The sequence below is a fragment of the Lytechinus pictus genome, chromosome 5, assembly GCF_037042905.1.
Source record: "Lytechinus pictus isolate F3 Inbred chromosome 5, Lp3.0, whole genome shotgun sequence".
NCBI classification, from domain to species: Eukaryota; Metazoa; Echinodermata; class Echinoidea; order Temnopleuroida; family Toxopneustidae; genus Lytechinus; species Lytechinus pictus.
The window spans coordinates 47,971,064-47,991,294 of NC_087249.1; the positions used below are offsets into that span (position 1 = coordinate 47,971,064).

Genomic DNA, 20,231 nt, shown 5'->3' on the forward strand with positions numbered 1-20,231 from the left:
CAATAATTTTATTTATATATGTCTACTAAGTCCCTAAGTCCCGGGGGGGCCACTTCCAGTCACGAGTGGATACCATGCGCGACCATGGGGTCTCGAAAAGCACCCTAAACACGTATTTTCCATATACTGAAAATGCAGTCCTTAACAAGTATTGGCGTGTAAAACCCTACCCTTAACAAGTATTGGAAACAAAACAATACTCTTGGCAAGTATTCCCTGAATTGAACCCCTAAACAAGTACAGCAATATTTCAATTGTCACAGACGTCGGTCGTCGGTTTTACCTTTACCTATTGGGTTTAGTCTAGTACAGCCCCACCTCCCACACCTCATGCAAATCGGTACTCTAAACACCTAGTGTTGACTCTTGGGGCAAAAAGTACATCCTTTATAAAACATTTTAGTCTTAATTGTTTATACCGTCGCAAATTTGACCCTTTCCTAGTGAAAATAGATACCCTTTTTTCATTATTTTAGTGTTTTTGACACCCTTATTACGTTACGTACGTAACGTGCCCTATCTTGTAAACGACATCCTTTTTACGTGTTTTTTTGGTCGCGCATGGTATCCACTCGTCAATGTAAGTGGCCCCCCCCCCGGGCCCTAAGTATCCCCTACATCTATAAAGATGGGCAAGACAAAATAAAATAAAGAAGAAAACCTGTTTCACAGCAGAAAGGAGGCAATAAGAAGCTTACCGCATGAGAATTCTAAGATTCTTTCCGGTTGGACCCCGGCACAGACAAGAAGCTGATGTTTGAATTCTTCTATCGGTTGCATGGTTCCTCCGGCAACAATAATGGCCCTAGCCTCCTTCACGACATCGGTGAAGTGAACGGCAGGGTTGAGAAGTTGGAACCTCAGGCTGCACTGGCTCAGGAGTTCTAGACCGAGTGATAGACAGGGAGGGAGTGACAAGAAAGTGAAACAAGCCAAAGATGAGTGGATTGCAATAAAAAAAATATATATACTACTACTACTGCTACTAATGCTACTACTACTACTACTACTACTACTACTTCTACTACTACCACCACTACTACATGTACTACTAAACTACTACTACTACTACTACTAATACTACTACTACTGCTACTACTACTAGTAGTACTACTACTACTACTACAAATCATAACAATATCAATACTGATATACTAATAATAATAATCATGATAATAATACTTCTACTACTTCTACTGCTAATAATAATGGCACTAAAAATATTTCACACTTGTATAACACAATTCATATTGATATATTCATATCATCTGAAAATGAAAACAATTCATACAGTAATGATGGTGATTCTGATGATAGTGATGAAAGTTTACATAGGATGATGTCATGAATGATGAAAATATGACAATAATGATGGTACTCCTGACAGGGATTTCAACCATAATGATGAGTACGTTTCACAGCAAATATTTGATTATAATGATGACACCAGAGTTGAGAAATGATGACAACGATGGTGAGGATGGTGATGAAGATGATGGCGGTGGTGGAGACATGATAATGATGATGATACCGATGATGATGATGATGAGGGTGATAATCTGAAGAATGTTTCATCAACATTTTTGTCTGACATCTTGTCCAATCTGACAATGTTTTTTTTCATTTAGATTTAGAAGCACAATTCCTATGGTATCTGTTGGATAAAACATACTTTGTCACACAAAACATCAGATGATGATGATATGGGTGAAGTTGTTATGCCAGCAGGTAGAACTCAATATATAATACCTTTTTTGTGCACAACGATTCGTCCATCTTTATTTGCATTGGTTAAGGCTAGTAGGAATCCCTCTATGTGCATTAGTGGAGAAGAAAAAACATGGTTCTCCTCATCAGACTTTTCTGGAAATAAAAACATTGAAAAACAAACAGAATCACTTCCAATTATACAAGCATTAAGAAAAATGATATCATAGACATGATTCTCTTCATCACCTGACTTAAATGCAAAGAGCATTGAAAAACATCAAGTAAATATTCCAAAATGAACATACACACAAAACTACATTCAACTGCTTAAATCTTTAATGTTTGACTTGGGATCAACACCAAAAGTCAAACAAGATTTTCAACCAATGATGTGCGCGTATTTGGGTCTTGTGCTTGATTTTTCTTAAAAGTTGCATTTACATGTACAGTAAGCGCACAATCTCTCTGCGGCGGGCTTCTTTTAATCTAGTAATGTCATACACTGCTATCATTGTGCACATTCATACTGTAGCAGCTAATTGGGCAAGGAATACAACGAAAAAAAAACATGTAAGAATTAAGGATACCATTTAATGATTGTTGAATACCTGGAGTTGTTTGCTTATTTTGAGTTGGAGCCTGTCCTCTTTGGCTAATCTGATGTAGGAACTGCGTCATGCCCGACCCCTTTGGTTTCTCAGCTTGATGAACTTTGACAGAGGACGGCTGATACCGCTCCACAAAGCCATTCAACTATAGAGAGAACAGTTATATACGTAACCATCATCGATCACCATCTTTTACATCAGTCAGAATTTTTCCCTCTTACGAAGGATTAATGACCCTCATGCCATGATGACAGTCCCTCCTTCCACTTCTTTCTGTCTTGAGTAACCTCCTCCTTCAGACCAACCTTACTGCTTTCCTTCTTCACCATATTAAACCACTTCTTAAGGTACTGTCACATCGTTCCGAGCAAGCCTTGCATGTTACATGCAGGTAACTATTTTTGCTACCCGCAGGTCGCCCACATTGACAGTATCTTCCATGCTTCTCATAGGCAGTCTGATTTGCACGCGGATAAGATTCGAACATGCTCTAAACTTTGTTGCGGGTTAGATGCAGGCATTCACCCGTCAAATCACACGCAAGACTTGCACGGAACGATGTGACAGGACCTTAGGCAGTTTTTGAGCTACATTTAAAGATTTGGAGCCAAATTATGAATTTTTGCATTAATTAGCACACTTAATTAATCACAAATAAATTAAAATATTTTTAGTACTTGTAATTAACTTTCCAATGTTGAAGATAACATCATAGGTGACGTGCATGCTCATTTTCGTCGCAATCGCCGATCAACAACCAGGAACTGAGTGGGGGCCTAATTAAAAAATACCCCGCTTTTGGCTGTGCATTTCAAATTGCCCGGACTATATAGGGTTAAGACTTTGTCTTTGTGATTTCAGAGCCATTAATAGCTTTCACATTCTTAGGGCCTGTTTCATAAAGACTTTAATGATATGGGGATCTGCTCATATATGTACTTGACATCTTCAGAAATCCCTTACTTTATAATAATCATAGAAGGGTTTTGAACAAACTTTTGAATTAAGCAAGAGCTTCAAAAAAAAAAAGAAAACAGCATTTAAAGTTCATTACTTTTCTCTAAATTTTTCCTTTTTTTATTAAATTTGACATCAAGGTGGACCATCCACTTTTTATCTGAGAATATGACATAATCGAAATAAGAAATTCAACTCACCTTTCTTGATATTTGACTCTTTTGGCAATACCTTTGCAGCTATGGAATAAATGACGAAACAAAACAAAACATAAATAATTAGGCATCCTGGAAGCTCATTTGTTACATCGTTATTGATTATTCCTTCTAAAGATCCAGCATTAATTCATGATCGTTAGTTTTTGTACATTCAACAATTTATTTATTTTCTTCCAGCAGGTGTAGGTTTTTTAGGTCTTTTTTTTGGGTGAATATCTTTTACTTTGATATCAAGTACATTGTATAATCTCATCCACTACATGTATATTAATGGAGAAATGAATGAAAGTGAATCATAGTTCACGTAATTATAAGAGAATAATAATGTAAGAGAATTAAAATCCTTTAAGAACAGTGATAAAACCAACTTCACATGTCGAAAATTCCCTTTCTTTAAATCTGCAGTTTTACGTTGGGTTCGAACACACTGCTCCCTGATTACAAGGCGACAGTCAGAACCAATACATCACAACTCTTCCATAGTGAAACATGACATTCAAGACTTGTACAAGATAACTAAGCGTGAAAAGATTTGCAATCTGTCTTTCGAAAAGGAATGTTTGCCTTTAGATATACAATGTGTAAATCTTGTAAATGTGACCATCAGAACTTGTACAAGATTAAACCAACCCTAAAAATATTTGAGTTCTGAGTTGTACAAGATTAACCCTAAGAAGACTGGGGGCGGCTGATTTAGCCCCCCCTCGACATTTTTCGCGATAAATCTGCCGTGCGAAATTTTTTGACCGCATCGCTCACTGACTTTTTACTTTCAAGTCTCGCGCAACATTTGATACCAAAATTGTGACCTCCGGGTACACGGTTCCGAAGTTACACAACATTTCGTTAGTGCATGTAGACCCAAAATTGCTCAAAAATGTGAATTTGTGTACAAATCCAATGCAAATAGTGTTTTTAGCCAAATTTATAAAATGTATAATTATTTGTCCTTTAGCTGCTTAAAATCAATTACTTTTATCTTGTTTATGGTCAAAATAAAGTCCCAACAATTTCCATTGAAAAAACATTGAAAAACAAAAAGTTTAAAAACAAGGAAATACATAAGAAATTTAGAAAACAATAAAATACATAAGAAAATAAATGTGATGTTGACATTTGAAAAAAAAAAAATTTGATCAGATGCCTATAAAGAGTAGGTGAAACATAAATTAGCATTTTAGGGGCATTATTTAGTGAATTAGATCAAACTTATGATTTTACGCATAATTTAGCATAATTAATGAGCAATGAGATTTTTCGCAGAATTTAATATTATAGTTTTGTAGATAATGCCATGGGTAATACGCGTGCCAATTTTCATCGCGATCGCGCTATCGACGGCCGAGATCATAAGGGGGGGGGGGCTGAATCAGCCCCCCCTGTCTTCTTAGGCGTCGAAATAGCCCAGTCTATTTAGGGTTAAACAAACCCATAAAATATTTGAGTTACGAGTATTAAAGATGAAATCATTGCCAAACAGAAGTCAGTAGACTCTGATTAAGTCAGCCTTCTATAAGTACAACAATTGCCAAACTCGAGGCATTATTTCAGACCAGGGTCCCGTAACACAAAGGTTAGCGATTGATCAGAAGCTTCATTTTCATGATTGATTGTACATTTCGGTCAATGCAATCAATTGTAGAAAATTGTTCAACGATCATTGCTAAGCTTTGTGTTACGAGCCCCAGGGTCCTATTTCATAAAGACATGTTATAGTTTGAAATACTTACTTTTTCAGCACTTTACCTACTTTTTTTCATCAAACTGAAACATTCCAGTAGCTACATAAGGAGTTATTGCAAAGTTGTTATTATAACAAGTTTTATGAGAAGGGCCCAAGAATATATTAAACATGTGTTGTTCCAAGAGATTTGACTTGCGCAAGAGTCACCTGTATATGATAATGTGTACAGAAGCTTAGTGAAACATGACCTTCAAGACTTGTACAAGTCAACCAACCTTGAAGAGATTGATGTTATCCATCTGGGTCTCAAAGAGAAAGTTATTGATGGTGAAGAGGGAGGTGGAGCCGGATCCGCTCATCTTTTGGGAGTCTGGAGACGAGTCTACTCTCCCTCCAAGCCTGCGGACCCAGCTGGAGAGGATCTGAAGGAGCTGCTTGATGTACATCAGGTTCTTGGCCAGGAGCCGGCTCCTGAAGAGATAGGATAGGAAGGTGATTCTGTTCAATTTAAGGTGAATTCTTATCCAAGGTGTATCGTACAGTAGGTGCTTGATATAGGCACATTACTTTATTGATAGTCTTGAAGCAAACATTAAGAAAACTTGTTCACTATACATTAACAGCACTGTGAACTACATGTTTAAAGGAAATCATTACAAAATATCAACCTGGCTTACACAGTTCTAATGAATTGAATATCATTTGGGAGAGACAGTATAGCCTTTGTTTTGTGCCAGGTGAATGTTTCATAAAGCTGTTTGTAATGTTACACTTGACTTCACCATGGACCAATGAAGAGATGGATGATTACCGCGAGCATTTCTTTGGTCCAATGATAGTCACCGTCGCCTGGTTATGCGCATCTTAATGAGAACATACAGGTGTTGTAACAATAGCAATTACCATGACTACCAAGGCGTATCTGATCACCCAAAGACGGAACAGTTTCCCGGTCTTGATTTTTGTTGGCTGATACCCTGTTTCAGCATGTGCCTTTCAGTCAATATGCTTCATATTTGGAGCAGCAAACTTGAGAAGCAGACAGTTTTTATGATATAAAATATGATATTATTCGATCCGCTAACTACTGCTCACACATAAGGACCTCAATAACATTGAGAGATACACGATCTATACATGTTATGTACCACATATATCTGGAATATTATGGAGAAACTTGGGAAAATTAAATTTTAAATGGTAAACAATCAAAATATTGCCTCTATATTAAAATATGCAGACATTTCCCAAAATAAAACACATGGAACTAAGATTACCAAAGGTAAACAAGAACTGCACATCGATTTTCCATGATTTAAGTGATTTGTTATCTATTGCGCATATAATTTGTGAAATATAAATGTCCAGTCACGAACTGCTTCAGTCCCTTCTCACGGTGACGATCATAGGACCAAAGAAGACTAGTATGCAGAGAATGTTATTCAGATGACAATTACAGTCATCTTATAGTGAATTCATTATCTAAGCGATGAATGTCCATCTCTTCATAGGTCCATGACTTCACACACGACTGGAACATGTTCTTATATAGGGATATATTATTTGGCACAAGAAAAGGCCATCAGTCGTGCATATATGTTTTCGTAACTTATGAACAGCTTTATGAAACACCCACCAGGGGCCTGTAACACAGAGTTAAGCAATCATCATAGAACATTTTTCCACGATTGATTGCATTGACTACAATGTACAATCAAACGTGAAAATCAAGCGTACGATCAATCGCTAACCTTCTTGTAACGGGACCCTAGCTGCAAATTTTACCAGTCATGGATTAAGAATCATGAGGAAATGCATATTTTAAGACCTTCGTGTGGTCATTGAAGAGTACTACCAAATGGTTCAATGATCGTGACTTATTTCTTATTTTTTTCCTCGAGATGAGACGACACGCTGCAGTTTTGATATGCAAGTTTAAGCACTTCAATTGGTATCACCCATTTTGCAAAACAATTTAAAAATACATGCACAAAGAGCCCCCTTTAAGAAAAGTGAAATAAGAAAAAATATATACTTACTTAAACTTCTGCATGTATTGACTCAATTGTGAATGAGCTCGGCAAAGCTATAATGGGGGAGAGTAAGGAAATGAGAGAAAAGTAGACATTGAAATGAAATTCAAATTAATGTTAGAAGACTGCATGTATCTGCTACCGTTCTCCCCCCCCCCAAAAAAAAAAAACCCACTTTCTCTCTCCCATTCTCTCTCCGTCTCTCACATCTTCAATCAATCTGTAGCTAATCTATCCATCTCTTTCTCCACTCTCTCTACCTCAACTTTCTACACAAAATGTTGCTGATCTATGTTGCTAAATTTTCAGGCAGAGTTTTCTTTGACCATGTCTGAAAACAAGTAATGACAATAATACTAATACCTGGATACAAAGCTCTGCTATTGTTACCCAGGCTTTAGCTGTGCTGCCATAAAGGCACTCGAGCATTCAAGGAATTTCTTCCTTCCAGGTACCCATTCACCTCACCTGCATTGAGTGTATCACAATGTGGGTAAATTTCTTGCTGAAGTAAGAACATGCCATGGATGGCAATCGAACCCACATCCCTCACATTGAAAGGCGAGAGTCGTAACCACTAGAACATGATGCCCCCACATGTCATCTCATAACGTTTCTGATTCTGCATGCATCATTTTTTAATGTGCTCTTTGTTTGCTGAACATGTAGGCATGTACATGTACTATATCAAGAATTACGACATTGATGGATTTCCAGAATTGATAGGATCTATCACGAGTCTTTGTGAGACAGGTCCCTGGACTCACCTGTGCCCCTGTAACTTCTATACTATGGACATTGCAGATAGTTTCTATCAAGTTGTGGGCTTCATCGACAATAACAACATTGCCTTTGAGGTTGATACGGCATGCCTTTCTTGTTGACTTGTGCAAGAGGATGTTGTAAGGCAGGACAACCAACTGTTCAAATATTAATGGCCAAAAATGGGCAATTACAAAATAAGCAAAGCAATGCAGTTATCAATAGATTAGATAATAAAAAAGTAGACTTTATAGTAAGGATCCGAGGCAAGTGGCTAACATATTGGCTTTGAGTGTTTAACTCAATTTGTATCAATTCAGTTAAAACAAGAGTTTTGTTCGGGGGGGGGGGGGAAGGGGAATTTGTTCAAGGTCACCATTGATACCTTCTCAACAAAGAAAAGTTAGTAAATGACGGGACGTAATGTCCTAGCAATTAATTTCATAGGACTGATATCAACATGAAATCAAGTTATGCATCATATATTCCACCTGTCGATCAAATTGTAAAATCTACTCTTCGGATGAAATTGCCATGATAAAATTATTTTGAGAGAATTCATGAAATGTAAATTAAAGCTGTCAACATAGAGGAATCCATAGTTTGAAAAATCAGTTTCACAACCATCTAAAACTCTTTGTAGTTCACCTGAAAGAGTAATTCTTCTGCTTTATACTGACAAACTTTGAAGTTGTCAAGAATTATAAAAGCCAAGATACAATAGTTTCTCTGACATCACTTTTACAGACTGCATAGAAGTTTCAATGAGAATACACAGTATACTCATCTCATGCTTGAATGAACCCCTACTTCTTCACACACTGTTTGGTCAATTAATTCCTTCAACATTCATTCAAGTACTAGAGTGGGATATTATTAATCAAATTTGTCAAGTTACATGATTATCTTTTAAAACCTAGGATGGGCCTTTTCAACCTCAGTACAAACTTCAAAATTAATTTTGGGTGACTTAATGTTGGTGTTGGGGTGACAGGTCACAAATTTTAAAATCAAATATTGCACTACATTAAATACATCATGTCAGAATTCCTAGATGACTAGAATTTTACACACCTGAGCACTTGGGACGGCGTAACGAGTACCATAGTAGGGACAGGCCTTCAATTCCTTCCCGACCTCCACCAACCTTTCCATATCCATGACCTCGATGGCCACCCTGTCCTTGTAGAGACTTAGCGGACCTTGGCTGAAGTGAGGGCAGGCTTTGGACTGCTTGGAGCGTTTACGTTTGGGTTGGGTGGCATCGGCATCCTTTTTGCCTGCAGCGGGGATGGCAATGAAAATAAAATAGATTAAAGAAAACTGTTTGTTCCATGATACAACCATGCAAATAAAAAGTAAGTCACTCTTTTGCGCTAATCATGATAGATTTATTAAAATAGTCGGCCAGTGTACTCAACAGCACTCTTTAACCACTGAGGAGGAAGCGCGATAGCTGTCTGTAGAGCAGGGGTTTTGGATTCCGGTGAGCCGGGATCGATTCCCACTTGGTGCGCTAGTGTCATTTGGTAAGGCATTTAACTCTTTGCCCTCCACGGACAGAATTATTCCTGCGCCATATTAATTTCAAGGTGCAACCTTAAGAAGGTTTTGCATTGACTATGCTAATTCAGCTCACAATAACTTTTGATTGGTTTATTGTAAAGAAAAGATTTGTGTGTATACAGTACATTTCGATGTACACATCACTATTGTGTATGGACAATAGACTTAATGCACTCTGTGTGTATTGTGAATGAAATGTAACTCTAGTCGAACAAAGTGGGCAAAGAGTTAAATTTCATTATCAGGTCCCTCGGAAAGGGCGGTAGTGCCCTTTGGTAAGGCAATTATATCCTCATTACCAGGTCCCTCGGAAGGGGCGCTAGTGTTCTTTGGTAAGGCTTTTAAATCCTCATTACCAGGTCCCTCGGAAAGGGTGCTTGTGTCCTTTGGTTAGGCATTCAAATCTTCATTACCAGGTCCCTCGTAGAGGACCTTAAGCTGTTGGTCTTCTGGTTGCTTGCTTACAAGCATTCATGCTTCCTTAATAGTAATCAGGTAAAAAAAATCACCACCATTTTACCACCACTGTGCAAAAAGCAAAATGACAAACCATCCTCATCTAACAATTATGGCCAGTCAAAATAACTAGTCATGAGTACCAGACATTAGCAAATTTTCCTGTTGGTTAGCTAAAGTAAATGACTAGTCAAGTAATTGATTTCAGCTAATCATTTGATTAGGATCCATGCCATCATTTTCTGCTTGGCTATAAACAGAGCTGCCAACCACACTTGACAAAAAATCCTATTATTTCACCCAAAAAATCCTATTTTTAGACAAAAAATCCTATTCATACCCGTCGTGTACTTTCCTACTATACATCTCATTATTTTGTTGTGCTCACTGTAATTTGACCTTGGTCATGTGACGTGAAACTCATGCAGGATGTTCAGTGATACTTGATTAAACTTATGTATAAGTTTCATGAACTAGGTCCATATATTTTCTAAGTTATGATGACATTTCAAAAACTTAACCTTAGGTTAAGATTTTGATGTTGATTCCCCCAACATGGTCTAAGTTCATTGACCCTAAATGACCTTTGACCTTAGTCATGTGACATGAAACTCAGGCAGGATGTTCAGTAATACTTGATTAACCTTATGGCCAAGTTTCATGAACTAGGTCCATATACTTTCTAAGTTATGCTGTCATTTCAAAAACTTAACCTCAGGTTAAGATTTGGTGTTGACGCCGCCGCCGCCGTCGTCGCCACCGCCGTCGGAAAAGCGGCGCCTATAGTCTCACTCTGCTATGCAGGTGAGACAAAAAGGAAAAAACTGTCTGCTTATTTTTTGCTAGAAAAGACACAGCTTCGAAAGAAACCAAGTATCAACATACATACAAATGCACATATGGGACTGTGATGTACTCACCTATGTGTTTTTATGTGTATTAATACATTTGGAAATCTTTTGAGTCAAATTTTTTTAGTCAAAATTTTGAGTCAAAAGAGAGGTCATAATTCCTGTTTTTAATGCTTGCAAATAGATTTTCAAAGTTCTGTGGAAGATATCTTAGCAGCAACATTTCGTATCGTAGCTCCCCGAGTCTGAATAGGCTGATAGCGCACAGATAGCTACATGTAGCTGCAGTGGTTTCATGCAAAGCTCACGCACGCCAGCCGGCCGGCTGGATAATAGCTACTGTATGCTAGAGCGGTAAGCCTATGTACTGTCATGTGTGTGTGTATTTGTGTGTAGATCAACAAAAAGGGCGCATGACGAATTGGTTGCAATTTGAACTGTATAAAGTTGATAAATGGTGCAAAAATCGGGAGAAAAATTGCGCTACTTTGAAAATTATTGGTGGCCCGATTCGGGCCACCAAAACTTAACATTTTTCAATAATGATTGCCCGAGGTGGATTTCTGTTATGTCGAGCCTTACCATAGCTATATTTTCAAAAAATCGTATTTTATTTGTAAAAATCCTAGTGTCGTATTTTAAGTGAAAAATCGTACGGAATACGACAAAATCGTACTATTTGGCAGCTCTGTATAAAGCTGAATTTGAGTTCCGGTATGGAAATCAAATTTTGATAGGAAATGGTTGGAAGCAATCCTAAAGCGTTTATCATAAGAAAGAATGCTTATTAAGAACAACAAAGTTGAATTGAAATAATCCAGGCTTGCTTAAAATTACATCCATTTGATCACCACATGCTTTTCCTCGTGTAGCTAACGCATGAAACAATATGTGGGACTGCACTATAAACAGAAGGGCATTTTTCAGAAAATTTAATTTGCTCAATATTCTGTAATTACACATTTTCCTGAAAAATCTTTTGGTAGATATCATTTATTTTTATTTTTTATAATTCTACGAACGTTTCATTTTCGGTCATTACAAGTAGCAGACCATTATACCTGATTTTTTCTTGGACTGCATCTCCAGACAGCGATCGTTGATGAGCGTCATGGAGCTAAGCTTCTTCACAGCTTCGTTGATGCACAGATTCTGTCTTGACCCTAAGGTCACGACCTTGACGTCATCGTGGTAAGGGCTCTTCTGAACCTCATGGACAAACTGGCTCAGCTGAGAGTGCGTTCTGCTGCAGTAGAAAATCTGTAAACACAATTACAGCCTGTCTTTAGCTTCGGTACATATCCAAATTCTGAGTATCACTATGCAATTCATTACTAGAATATATGAAATGAAAATTTGTTTTGCAAGATAATTTAGCAATTTTACACGAAAATTTATTTTGATCGGGTAAGAGAAAACAGTAATTTTGTCTTCAAAAGTAAAAATTGAAAATATTAGCTTATCTGAAACAACAATTATTCTCCTTCATAATGTCAAAATTTCAAGTTATAAAGTGAAATAGAAAACAAGCTACAAGATATTTTTTGACACAGGTTTTTGAGGACTGCTTGGAATTTTCACTCAGATTGCAAAATGTGCACATTTCATGCTTGAGTGAATCCTGAACTTTAAATGTTGTTTTTTCCTCTTTTTTTTTTGAAGCTCATGGTTAATAGTTTCTTCAGCATTCAAGTACTCGTGTGGGTTATTCTTAATTAATCAAATTTGACAGGTTATATCATTCTGAAGCTTAGGATAATTTTTGGTTCAAACTCGATAGAAATCTCAATGTATTTTGGACAACTTATTGTTGGTTTTGGAGAGGCAAGTCACAATTTGATGAACAAGCCTAGCAACAAAATATATCTCAAAATAATTTCATTATTAAATCCATATTTAACATAAAATCTGCAAAAAAGAGTGGTTTGAGGTCTGTTAAACAGTTCACCTTCGTCATCTCTTCAGGCTCCTCGTTCTCATCTTTATTTTCATCTTCTGATTCAGTATTATCAGCGTCACTCTGGTAGTCAGCCACCAAATGATCATCGACATCGTCCTCTTCCCCAGGGGATGCTTCCTTGATGCCTTGATGTGCAGGATCTTGTCCATTTGAGTCTTTGTCTGGTCCCAAGGAGTCATCAGTGGTTGATAATCTCTAATATAATTCATTAATGGAAGAGGAAGGAGGGAGTGTCATGGCATGAGAGTAAGTTAACGTTTGTAAAAGGGAAAATGCTGACTCCAATAAATGATGATGATAAATGATGACTGGTGGAAGAAAATCAAATATCAAACTTTGACTTTGAGAAATGTTCAGATTTGGGACATTGTCAATAAGTGTTAATCTATTATGAATACATTTGATTTCAGGTTTCTTCAAAACATGAAAGTGAACTGGAATTTTGTCAAATCTGAGTTTCGACACTGTACATGTACATTGGTCTTACAATGTACATTATTATTTGAAGCGTGACATTCAAACGGGCCATATCCACTGAAGGGAAGGGGGAAGGAAGGGATTAAGAGTCTTACCTTGCGTTTAAATGAAGCTCGTTGACGAAGATCACTCTTTAATTTATCCAGTTTGGCCTCCCTTTTCAGCTTCTTTTCTCTCTCTTCCTATTAAAGATTGGTTGGAAAACAATGCAGACAACTGTATTTCATTTTTATATTTTAGCCATCCACCAGCCTCTGCCAAAAAAAATCTTAGGCGGTCATACATCAAAAAACAATCTGTAATGACTCACCTCTAGTTCTAGCACAATTATACATTTTCAATTGTGACTTGTACAGATATATACACAGACATTGTACAAATCTATTTATCTTTCAAAATGGAACCAAATATCTTGAATTTATTCAATTTTATGCATGAAACCACTAGTATTGTGATAAAAAAAGTAATAAAACTTCATTGAATTGCTATTATTTGGTGCTTTTTTTATAAAAAGGGTACAGTACAAAATCTGCAAGACGAATGGAAATTATAAATGCCAGGATAGATTTACCCTCCAATCTTTGGGATAATTTTCCTCTGACCACACATCTTTTCTTGCTGAACTTACATTTTGTTTAAATCTGCATAATAACCTCTCATCGGCTTGTGACATCAAGGCCTAGTCGTACAAAGAGTTGCGATTGATTATCCGATCAACCACAACTATGTAAAGCCGGCAATCCCAACATTTAAAATGCACACGTCTGTCCAAAATGTTTTCAAACTATTATCTATATTCATGCATGCATGATTTTTTTGACAATTCAGTATGGTCCTCGATGTTTATAAAGGCACATAGTGCAAATTTGCATGAAAATTTTTAACACAGATGGATTTTCACAGTAAAGTTTGATTGGATCAATCACATATTATTACAAGAAGGGACCCTGAAGAGTGTTTTATCAACATTTGTCATCCGACAAGATGTCAGATAGGACAACATAATATTGTCTAAGTAGCACAGTTACGATGCTATCGAATAAAACATGCTTCATCTAATAATACACCTGACAAGTCCTCCAATAAACTGCCCCCTGTGCTGTATGTGTGTCACTGTTTCATTAAATAAGAAAAAAATAAAGCAAATAATGCAAATACTACCATGAGCTTGGTTGTTTTCTCCATCTGCTCTCGCTTCGAATCAAACTCCATCACCCAGTCAGGGGCTCCAGATGACTGCTTTCTATTGCTGCTTTGGAGAGGGTGTGGGAGAAGGAAGAAAGCCAGCAAAGCAGGAGAAATAGAGCTGTAATTATACATGTACACTGTACTTGTTTCTCATGAACATTGCTGAATGGTCTACAAACATGTTGTCTACTCCCATTAGATCTTATGCACAGATGGTCTAATCCCACTTTGCCTACAGCCAGATGTCTGGAGTCAAAGCTTGTCCAACCTTTTTGTCTAATTGCTACTTGGTCTATTTACCAGTTTCACCTGTTTCCCATTGATGCTACATGCATAACCACTTGGTCTAACACCAGTTAGGCTAAGATGGTTTATGAACCAAATTTTCATTTGAAAAAGTAAAAATGGTAGACAAAGTCGAAATTAGACCAACTGGGTATTAGACTAAAATTGAAATAAGTTGAAGTAGGTTTTAGATCAAGCGAGTACCGAGTGCAGTTTAGACAAAGTGATGACTCTTAATCCATGACTATCTACATGTTAAACACCATGATTGCCTGGCTAACCCTGCTCTTTTGCAGGGTAGGAGAGTTCTGTAAGTACTATTGGTGGGGTTGGCACACTTTGCAAAAATGTTGTGAGCACAGGAAAAGGACTAAACTTCATCCCAAACAAAAGATCATGGGGCTCATCTATAGTATGGGCTTAAGGTGACATGACATTTGGTCCGTTCGTCATATTATCTCAGAGGGCATAGGGTTAGAGTAAGGATTGTAATAAGAGGTTTTTTTGTACAGAATAATGTAAAGATAAGGATTGGAGTTTATTTAATGTTGAAAGTTAGATTTTATGTGCAGATTTTCCATGGGAGCAATTGTCGCCGGAGCAAATGTCATGAAACCGGGCTTAAGGAAAGTGACAAAAAGGTAGTTATATCTCGATAGATGTGCTATTTAAATCCCTATTATCATCGTTTTTGTTGTTATTATATTCAAAGGGGGGTGTATTCACCTTTCTTCAGGCGTTTCAATCTCCTGCTGTTCCATCAATTCTTCCAGCTCCCTCTGTTTTTGTTTCTCATGATCCATCAGCCATTTCAGCGCTCCACAAATAAGGCTCAGTGACTTTCCCTATAAAAGGTACATAGAACACAAGGGTGTGGCCACAAATGGAAATAACTGAAAATTCAAAAATACACAAAAAAAGCTGGAAAAAATCAGCTGAACCCTACTGAGTATTTTTTTACTCTACTTTATAATTGGTTATGTTACTTATCAGAAAACTTTTATTCCTGATGCCATTAGACTGTGGAATATTCTCCCTGCCATGACAGTTAACTGCACTTCAGTAGCCAGCTCAAGGCTGAGGTGCAGAAAATCCTATTGCGCTAAGACTGCGCTGATTCTTTTTAACCGCACGTAGAATAGATCTTCCACAGCACTGTACTTTAACGGATGATGATGATTTATGAATTATAAAATGGAAAGCTGTCTTTTATAAAGATGCCAATTTGAGAGTCTTTATCTCATTTTTTAAACATCCACAACTGTCGTATTCTTTGTTTGATTTCTTTAATAAAAAAAGAAAAGATAGTTTTTGTTTATTTTTTATTACTTTTCTGCTTTCATACATGTACAAGTCAACTTATAGCCAAAATTGGATTCCCCTCTAACAAATAAGGACCAATTTCAGCTTACGGTTCCTGTAGGGCTTTCGAAGATACCAATCTTGCCACCATCCAGGGCCTCATACAGGTGCTTCATGAAGTCCTCTTGTATTGAGTAAGGTGGAAAAGGAAACGGAAAGGCAATACCACCTTCCCTGCCATCCTGCCCTTCCCCTTCTTGGGCAGGATTCACTTCTTGGGCAAACTTCAGTTCTGGTGCAGACTTTATTTCTGGATGTGATGATTCATCCATCATCTGTTAGTATCAAACAATATCAGCTAGATGATAGATCTGTGTCAGAAAATAAAATAGCGAGTGTTAATACTTGGAATTGAATAGTGACAGGGGAGCCCCCCTGGAAAATAATAAGAATTTGTAAGAAACTGACAAACACATTCAATTAGTTTACTTAAAGTGTTGATACAAACCAGAATTTAGCACATCTCGCATAGCAGTTCTTTCTTTGTTAAAGTGAGAAAATGTAATTTTACGTCACTATTTTCACTAGTAGATCTAGATAGTTTAATTCATCAAAAACAACTGATCTTAAACTTTGTAAAAATTTATTTTTATAAAAGACTAGTTAGGTCTAGAACTAGGACTAGGTCTACCTAAGTTCAAGTTTTGATTCGTTCAATTTAAGAGACCTACTACCACTTCCAGTTTACATCAAATTTACCCAATTCTAAACAACTGATTTTACGGACGCATGCATCCGTAACGTTGGCAAAGAACAATGAGAAACAAGATGGCGGCGTAAACATCGAGCATGTCTCCCCCGTCTTTTCATAACATTTTTTTCATTTTTTTAATGAATTCTTAAAAAAAAATGAAATCGATAGCGTAGAAATGTCGGAAATGAAGTATCCCATTTACATGATTTAGGGCTAGATCTTTTAGAAGTAGAAATCTCGGGGGCGAAAGTTTGAGGTTTTTTGGCATTACACGCATAATGTATGAATGGGATGGAATCCCTGGCTCCGTGGAGAGTAAGCATACGTTAGTAAATGGTTTTTACTCTAGATAGTCTAGGAGCCTCCTGAGTCCTGGCTAATCTAGACTAGAAGTTATGTCTTAGCTTAGTCTAGAACTAGATCTCTACTAGAGTCTAGACTCTGGACCTATTTATCGGTCTGGCACCCTGCATCATGTCCTGTCGCCCTTACTGCATCTGTAAAAAGCTGACCCTACACAGTACACACTAACCCAGGGAGCTCTGGCCCCAAAGCACTTACCTTGATTATATATATGGATGAAGGTCTATCGTGACACAGAATCCTGACATCGAGGCACAAACTGGACCCTCAGAAAAAGGAAAGTTCTGTCTCGTTCATTCTCCTTCTTTCAAAATTGAAATCAACATGGCTGATCGATACCGAGAACGAACGCGACATTGAGGTCTAACTAGTAACTTCTCTTTTTTTTGAGGGTCCAGTTTGTGCCTTGATGTCAGGATTCTGTGTCACAATAGACCTTCATCCATATAATCGAGGTACATGTAAGTGCATAATTTATTTTTCCCCCTTTTATTTGGGGTACTATTGCAACCCCATTTTGAAGAGTACCCACGTCTGCCTAGTATTACACGGACGAGTCCTGGGGCTCCAGCCCGCTTCGCAAGCGCCGGAGCTCCCTGGGTTACCTACATGTACACACCACTCAAGGGTTCATTACCGGGCAAGTCCAAGAATTCGCGCGCGTTACGTATGGGACATTTCAGAGGCTTTAATGACCTGAAAAATAGTGTTAAATGACTTTTGATTAGATTAAATACCCTCATGATGGTAGACATTTAGGAGAAGAATAATCATGCAAAAAATGGTGACATATGACCTTGACCTTTTAGAGAGAAAAGATGTGCCGTTACGTATGGGAGACAGAAAAAAAAACATTTTTTTCAAGTTGAGAATTCTCTGAAAGTGTTTCATTTGACAACTTGTAACTTAGTGTGACAGAAGTCACAATACTCTAGTATATCTAAGGCAAGTTTCATGTCATAAGCCAAATCCCTCTAATTACAGACTCTAATTAAACAAATTAATGACATGTTACGTATGGGACATTTTGTCCCCATAGAGAACGTACACAATTTTCCCCATAATTAAAAAAATTGAATATAAAATATGGAAATAACAAAAGAGTTTCTTTCATTTAAAATGTTCTATTGAGACATATTTGATATGCCTGAAAAGGAAATTAGCCATTTCAACATTTTTTTTTCTTGTTTTTCATGGTTTCATGAATTTCTTTAATATGTATTTCTATTGTTTTTCATTTTTTTCATATTTTTCAATTTTCACAATTTTTTCACTTCAATTATTTTCATTATTCAGTATTCATAACAAATCAGTCTTTAAAAAGTAAAGAAAAGGTAAATAATCACTTTTTAGAGCACTCTTGAAATTTGTTTTTCTCCATTCACTTTGTACACAAATCTCCCCATTGATATTATGTGTAAATGTCCCATACATAACATGTTGTCCCATACGTAACATTTTTTAAATTAACTTTTAATTAAAAAGTAAACTCTATTTTTCAAACTTTTTGTGATTTAACATTTTCATACTTAATAAATTAGAACTTCCCAGAGATGCAACAATACAAGTATTGTATTATGAGAAATAACTTTAAAAAACATCCTCACAATGTTACTTATGGGACATTCCATCCTTGGACAAGACCTAATTTGCATAATTAATTAGATGACACCACTTTTTTCCCCCCAAAGTAATAAGATGTTAGGGGGTCCATGTCCCACCTATGACTAAATCTCAGAAATTTTGTTATTATTTTCTATGAGTTTTTGAAATTGTCCCATACGTAACTCCCATTTTACCAATTATGCAAATTAAATGCCCCAAATTAGCATAAATATGCATATTATCACATTTTTCCTAATGAAATTTTAAAATTCAACATTTGGGCTTTCTTACCCCACCAAAGATAACTTCTTATAAATTAAGGATGAAATTTTGCCTTCTAGGGTGACCTTTTTTTGGACTTGCCCTACCATCTTGCCTGTGGGGAATCTACAGGTAGGACTATGGTCAGTGGCGTACCGTGGGTCACGGCATTGGGGGGGCACCAGAAAATTTTTGAGTCACTTAGTGAGCGCGCTCAGTTGCCAGGTTTACTGACCTAATAGAGACATTTTAAGGACAGTGCCATAAAACAAATATGTATCCCACTGATCAAATAATGCGAGCGCGAAGCGCGAGCTGAAAATTTTTGATATTCAGACCTAAAAAGGGACATTATAAGCAAATTTTTGTTATGATGATACGTACCTTTCTCGCTAAACAAACAATGAGAGCGCGAAGCGCGAGCTGAAATTTTTGTATATATTAACCCCAAACAGGGACATTTTAAGGACTATATTTTAGGAATCCATTAGGAGTATACATATCTCACCAATCACCATAGTCATCTTATTCGAGTACCAAGCGCTTGCTGATTTTGTACATCTAAACACATGAAGCAATTGCACTCATTGTAATCATGATTATCATCTGCATCTCCCTAATCGAGTATTGCAAGGACTTTAGAAGGGAAAATTAAAAAAATTCAGACCTGAAGAGGGGCATTTTAAGGCTTGTTTGTAGGATTGCGCGAAGACCATACGTATTTTACTATCCAAATTATGCGAGTGCAAAGCGCGAGCTGAAAATTTTTGGTATTCAGATCAGAAAAAGGGACATTTTAAGGACTGATTTTAGGAATTCATGAAGAGCAGACACATCTCACCAATCTACTGATGCAAACATAAGCACGGACAGGAAATGTTTAATATTAAGACCTTATAATGGGGCGATCACTTTAAGTAGTCATGAAAAAGAAGCATAATTATGTCACTATATAAAACAATAATAACTCGAAGTGCGAGAAATATATTTGGCTTATATTGACTTGAAAACGGGAGGTTTGAGTACAACAGGATTATATATCTCGTTAAACAGACAATGCGAGCACCAGGAACAATGAAGACATACATGTAGGCCCTGAGCAAATTATGTTTCATATAAAGTAATGAAAAAAAAATGTTTCTTATGTAATATAACATTAAACATAACTATAATATAACATTTAAATGAACA

General features: G+C 36.9%; 1 protein-coding gene across 2 annotated transcripts in view; it reads right to left on the reverse strand.

Moving 5' to 3' along the window:
- Window positions 1-20,231, reverse strand: part of LOC129261168 (ATP-dependent DNA helicase DDX11-like) — a 35,057-nt gene that overhangs the window by 12,035 nt on the left and 2,791 nt on the right. Inside the window, exons 2-15 of one of the 2 annotated variants that reach the window (XM_054899226.2) lie at window positions 16,168-16,428; window positions 15,482-15,600; window positions 14,444-14,531; window positions 13,378-13,464; window positions 12,794-13,000; window positions 11,907-12,105; window positions 9,047-9,252; window positions 7,978-8,130; window positions 7,217-7,263; window positions 5,453-5,648; window positions 3,476-3,514; window positions 2,319-2,463; window positions 1,750-1,863; window positions 699-884 (exon numbers count right to left, since the gene is read on the reverse strand). In XM_054899226.2, coding sequence (XP_054755201.2) covers window positions 699-884; window positions 1,750-1,863; window positions 2,319-2,463; window positions 3,476-3,514; window positions 5,453-5,648; window positions 7,217-7,263; window positions 7,978-8,130; window positions 9,047-9,252; window positions 11,907-12,105; window positions 12,794-13,000; window positions 13,378-13,464; window positions 14,444-14,531; window positions 15,482-15,600; window positions 16,168-16,392 — 2,011 coding nt within the window. In that variant the 5' untranslated portion in view covers window positions 16,393-16,428. Of the gene's footprint in view, window positions 1-698; window positions 885-1,749; window positions 1,864-2,318; window positions 2,464-3,475; window positions 3,515-5,452; window positions 5,649-7,216; window positions 7,264-7,977; window positions 8,131-9,046; window positions 9,253-11,906; window positions 12,106-12,793; window positions 13,001-13,377; window positions 13,465-14,443; window positions 14,535-15,481; window positions 15,601-16,167; window positions 16,429-20,231 lie in introns of both variants that reach the window. The other variant, XM_064099113.1, reaches the window with a different exon arrangement.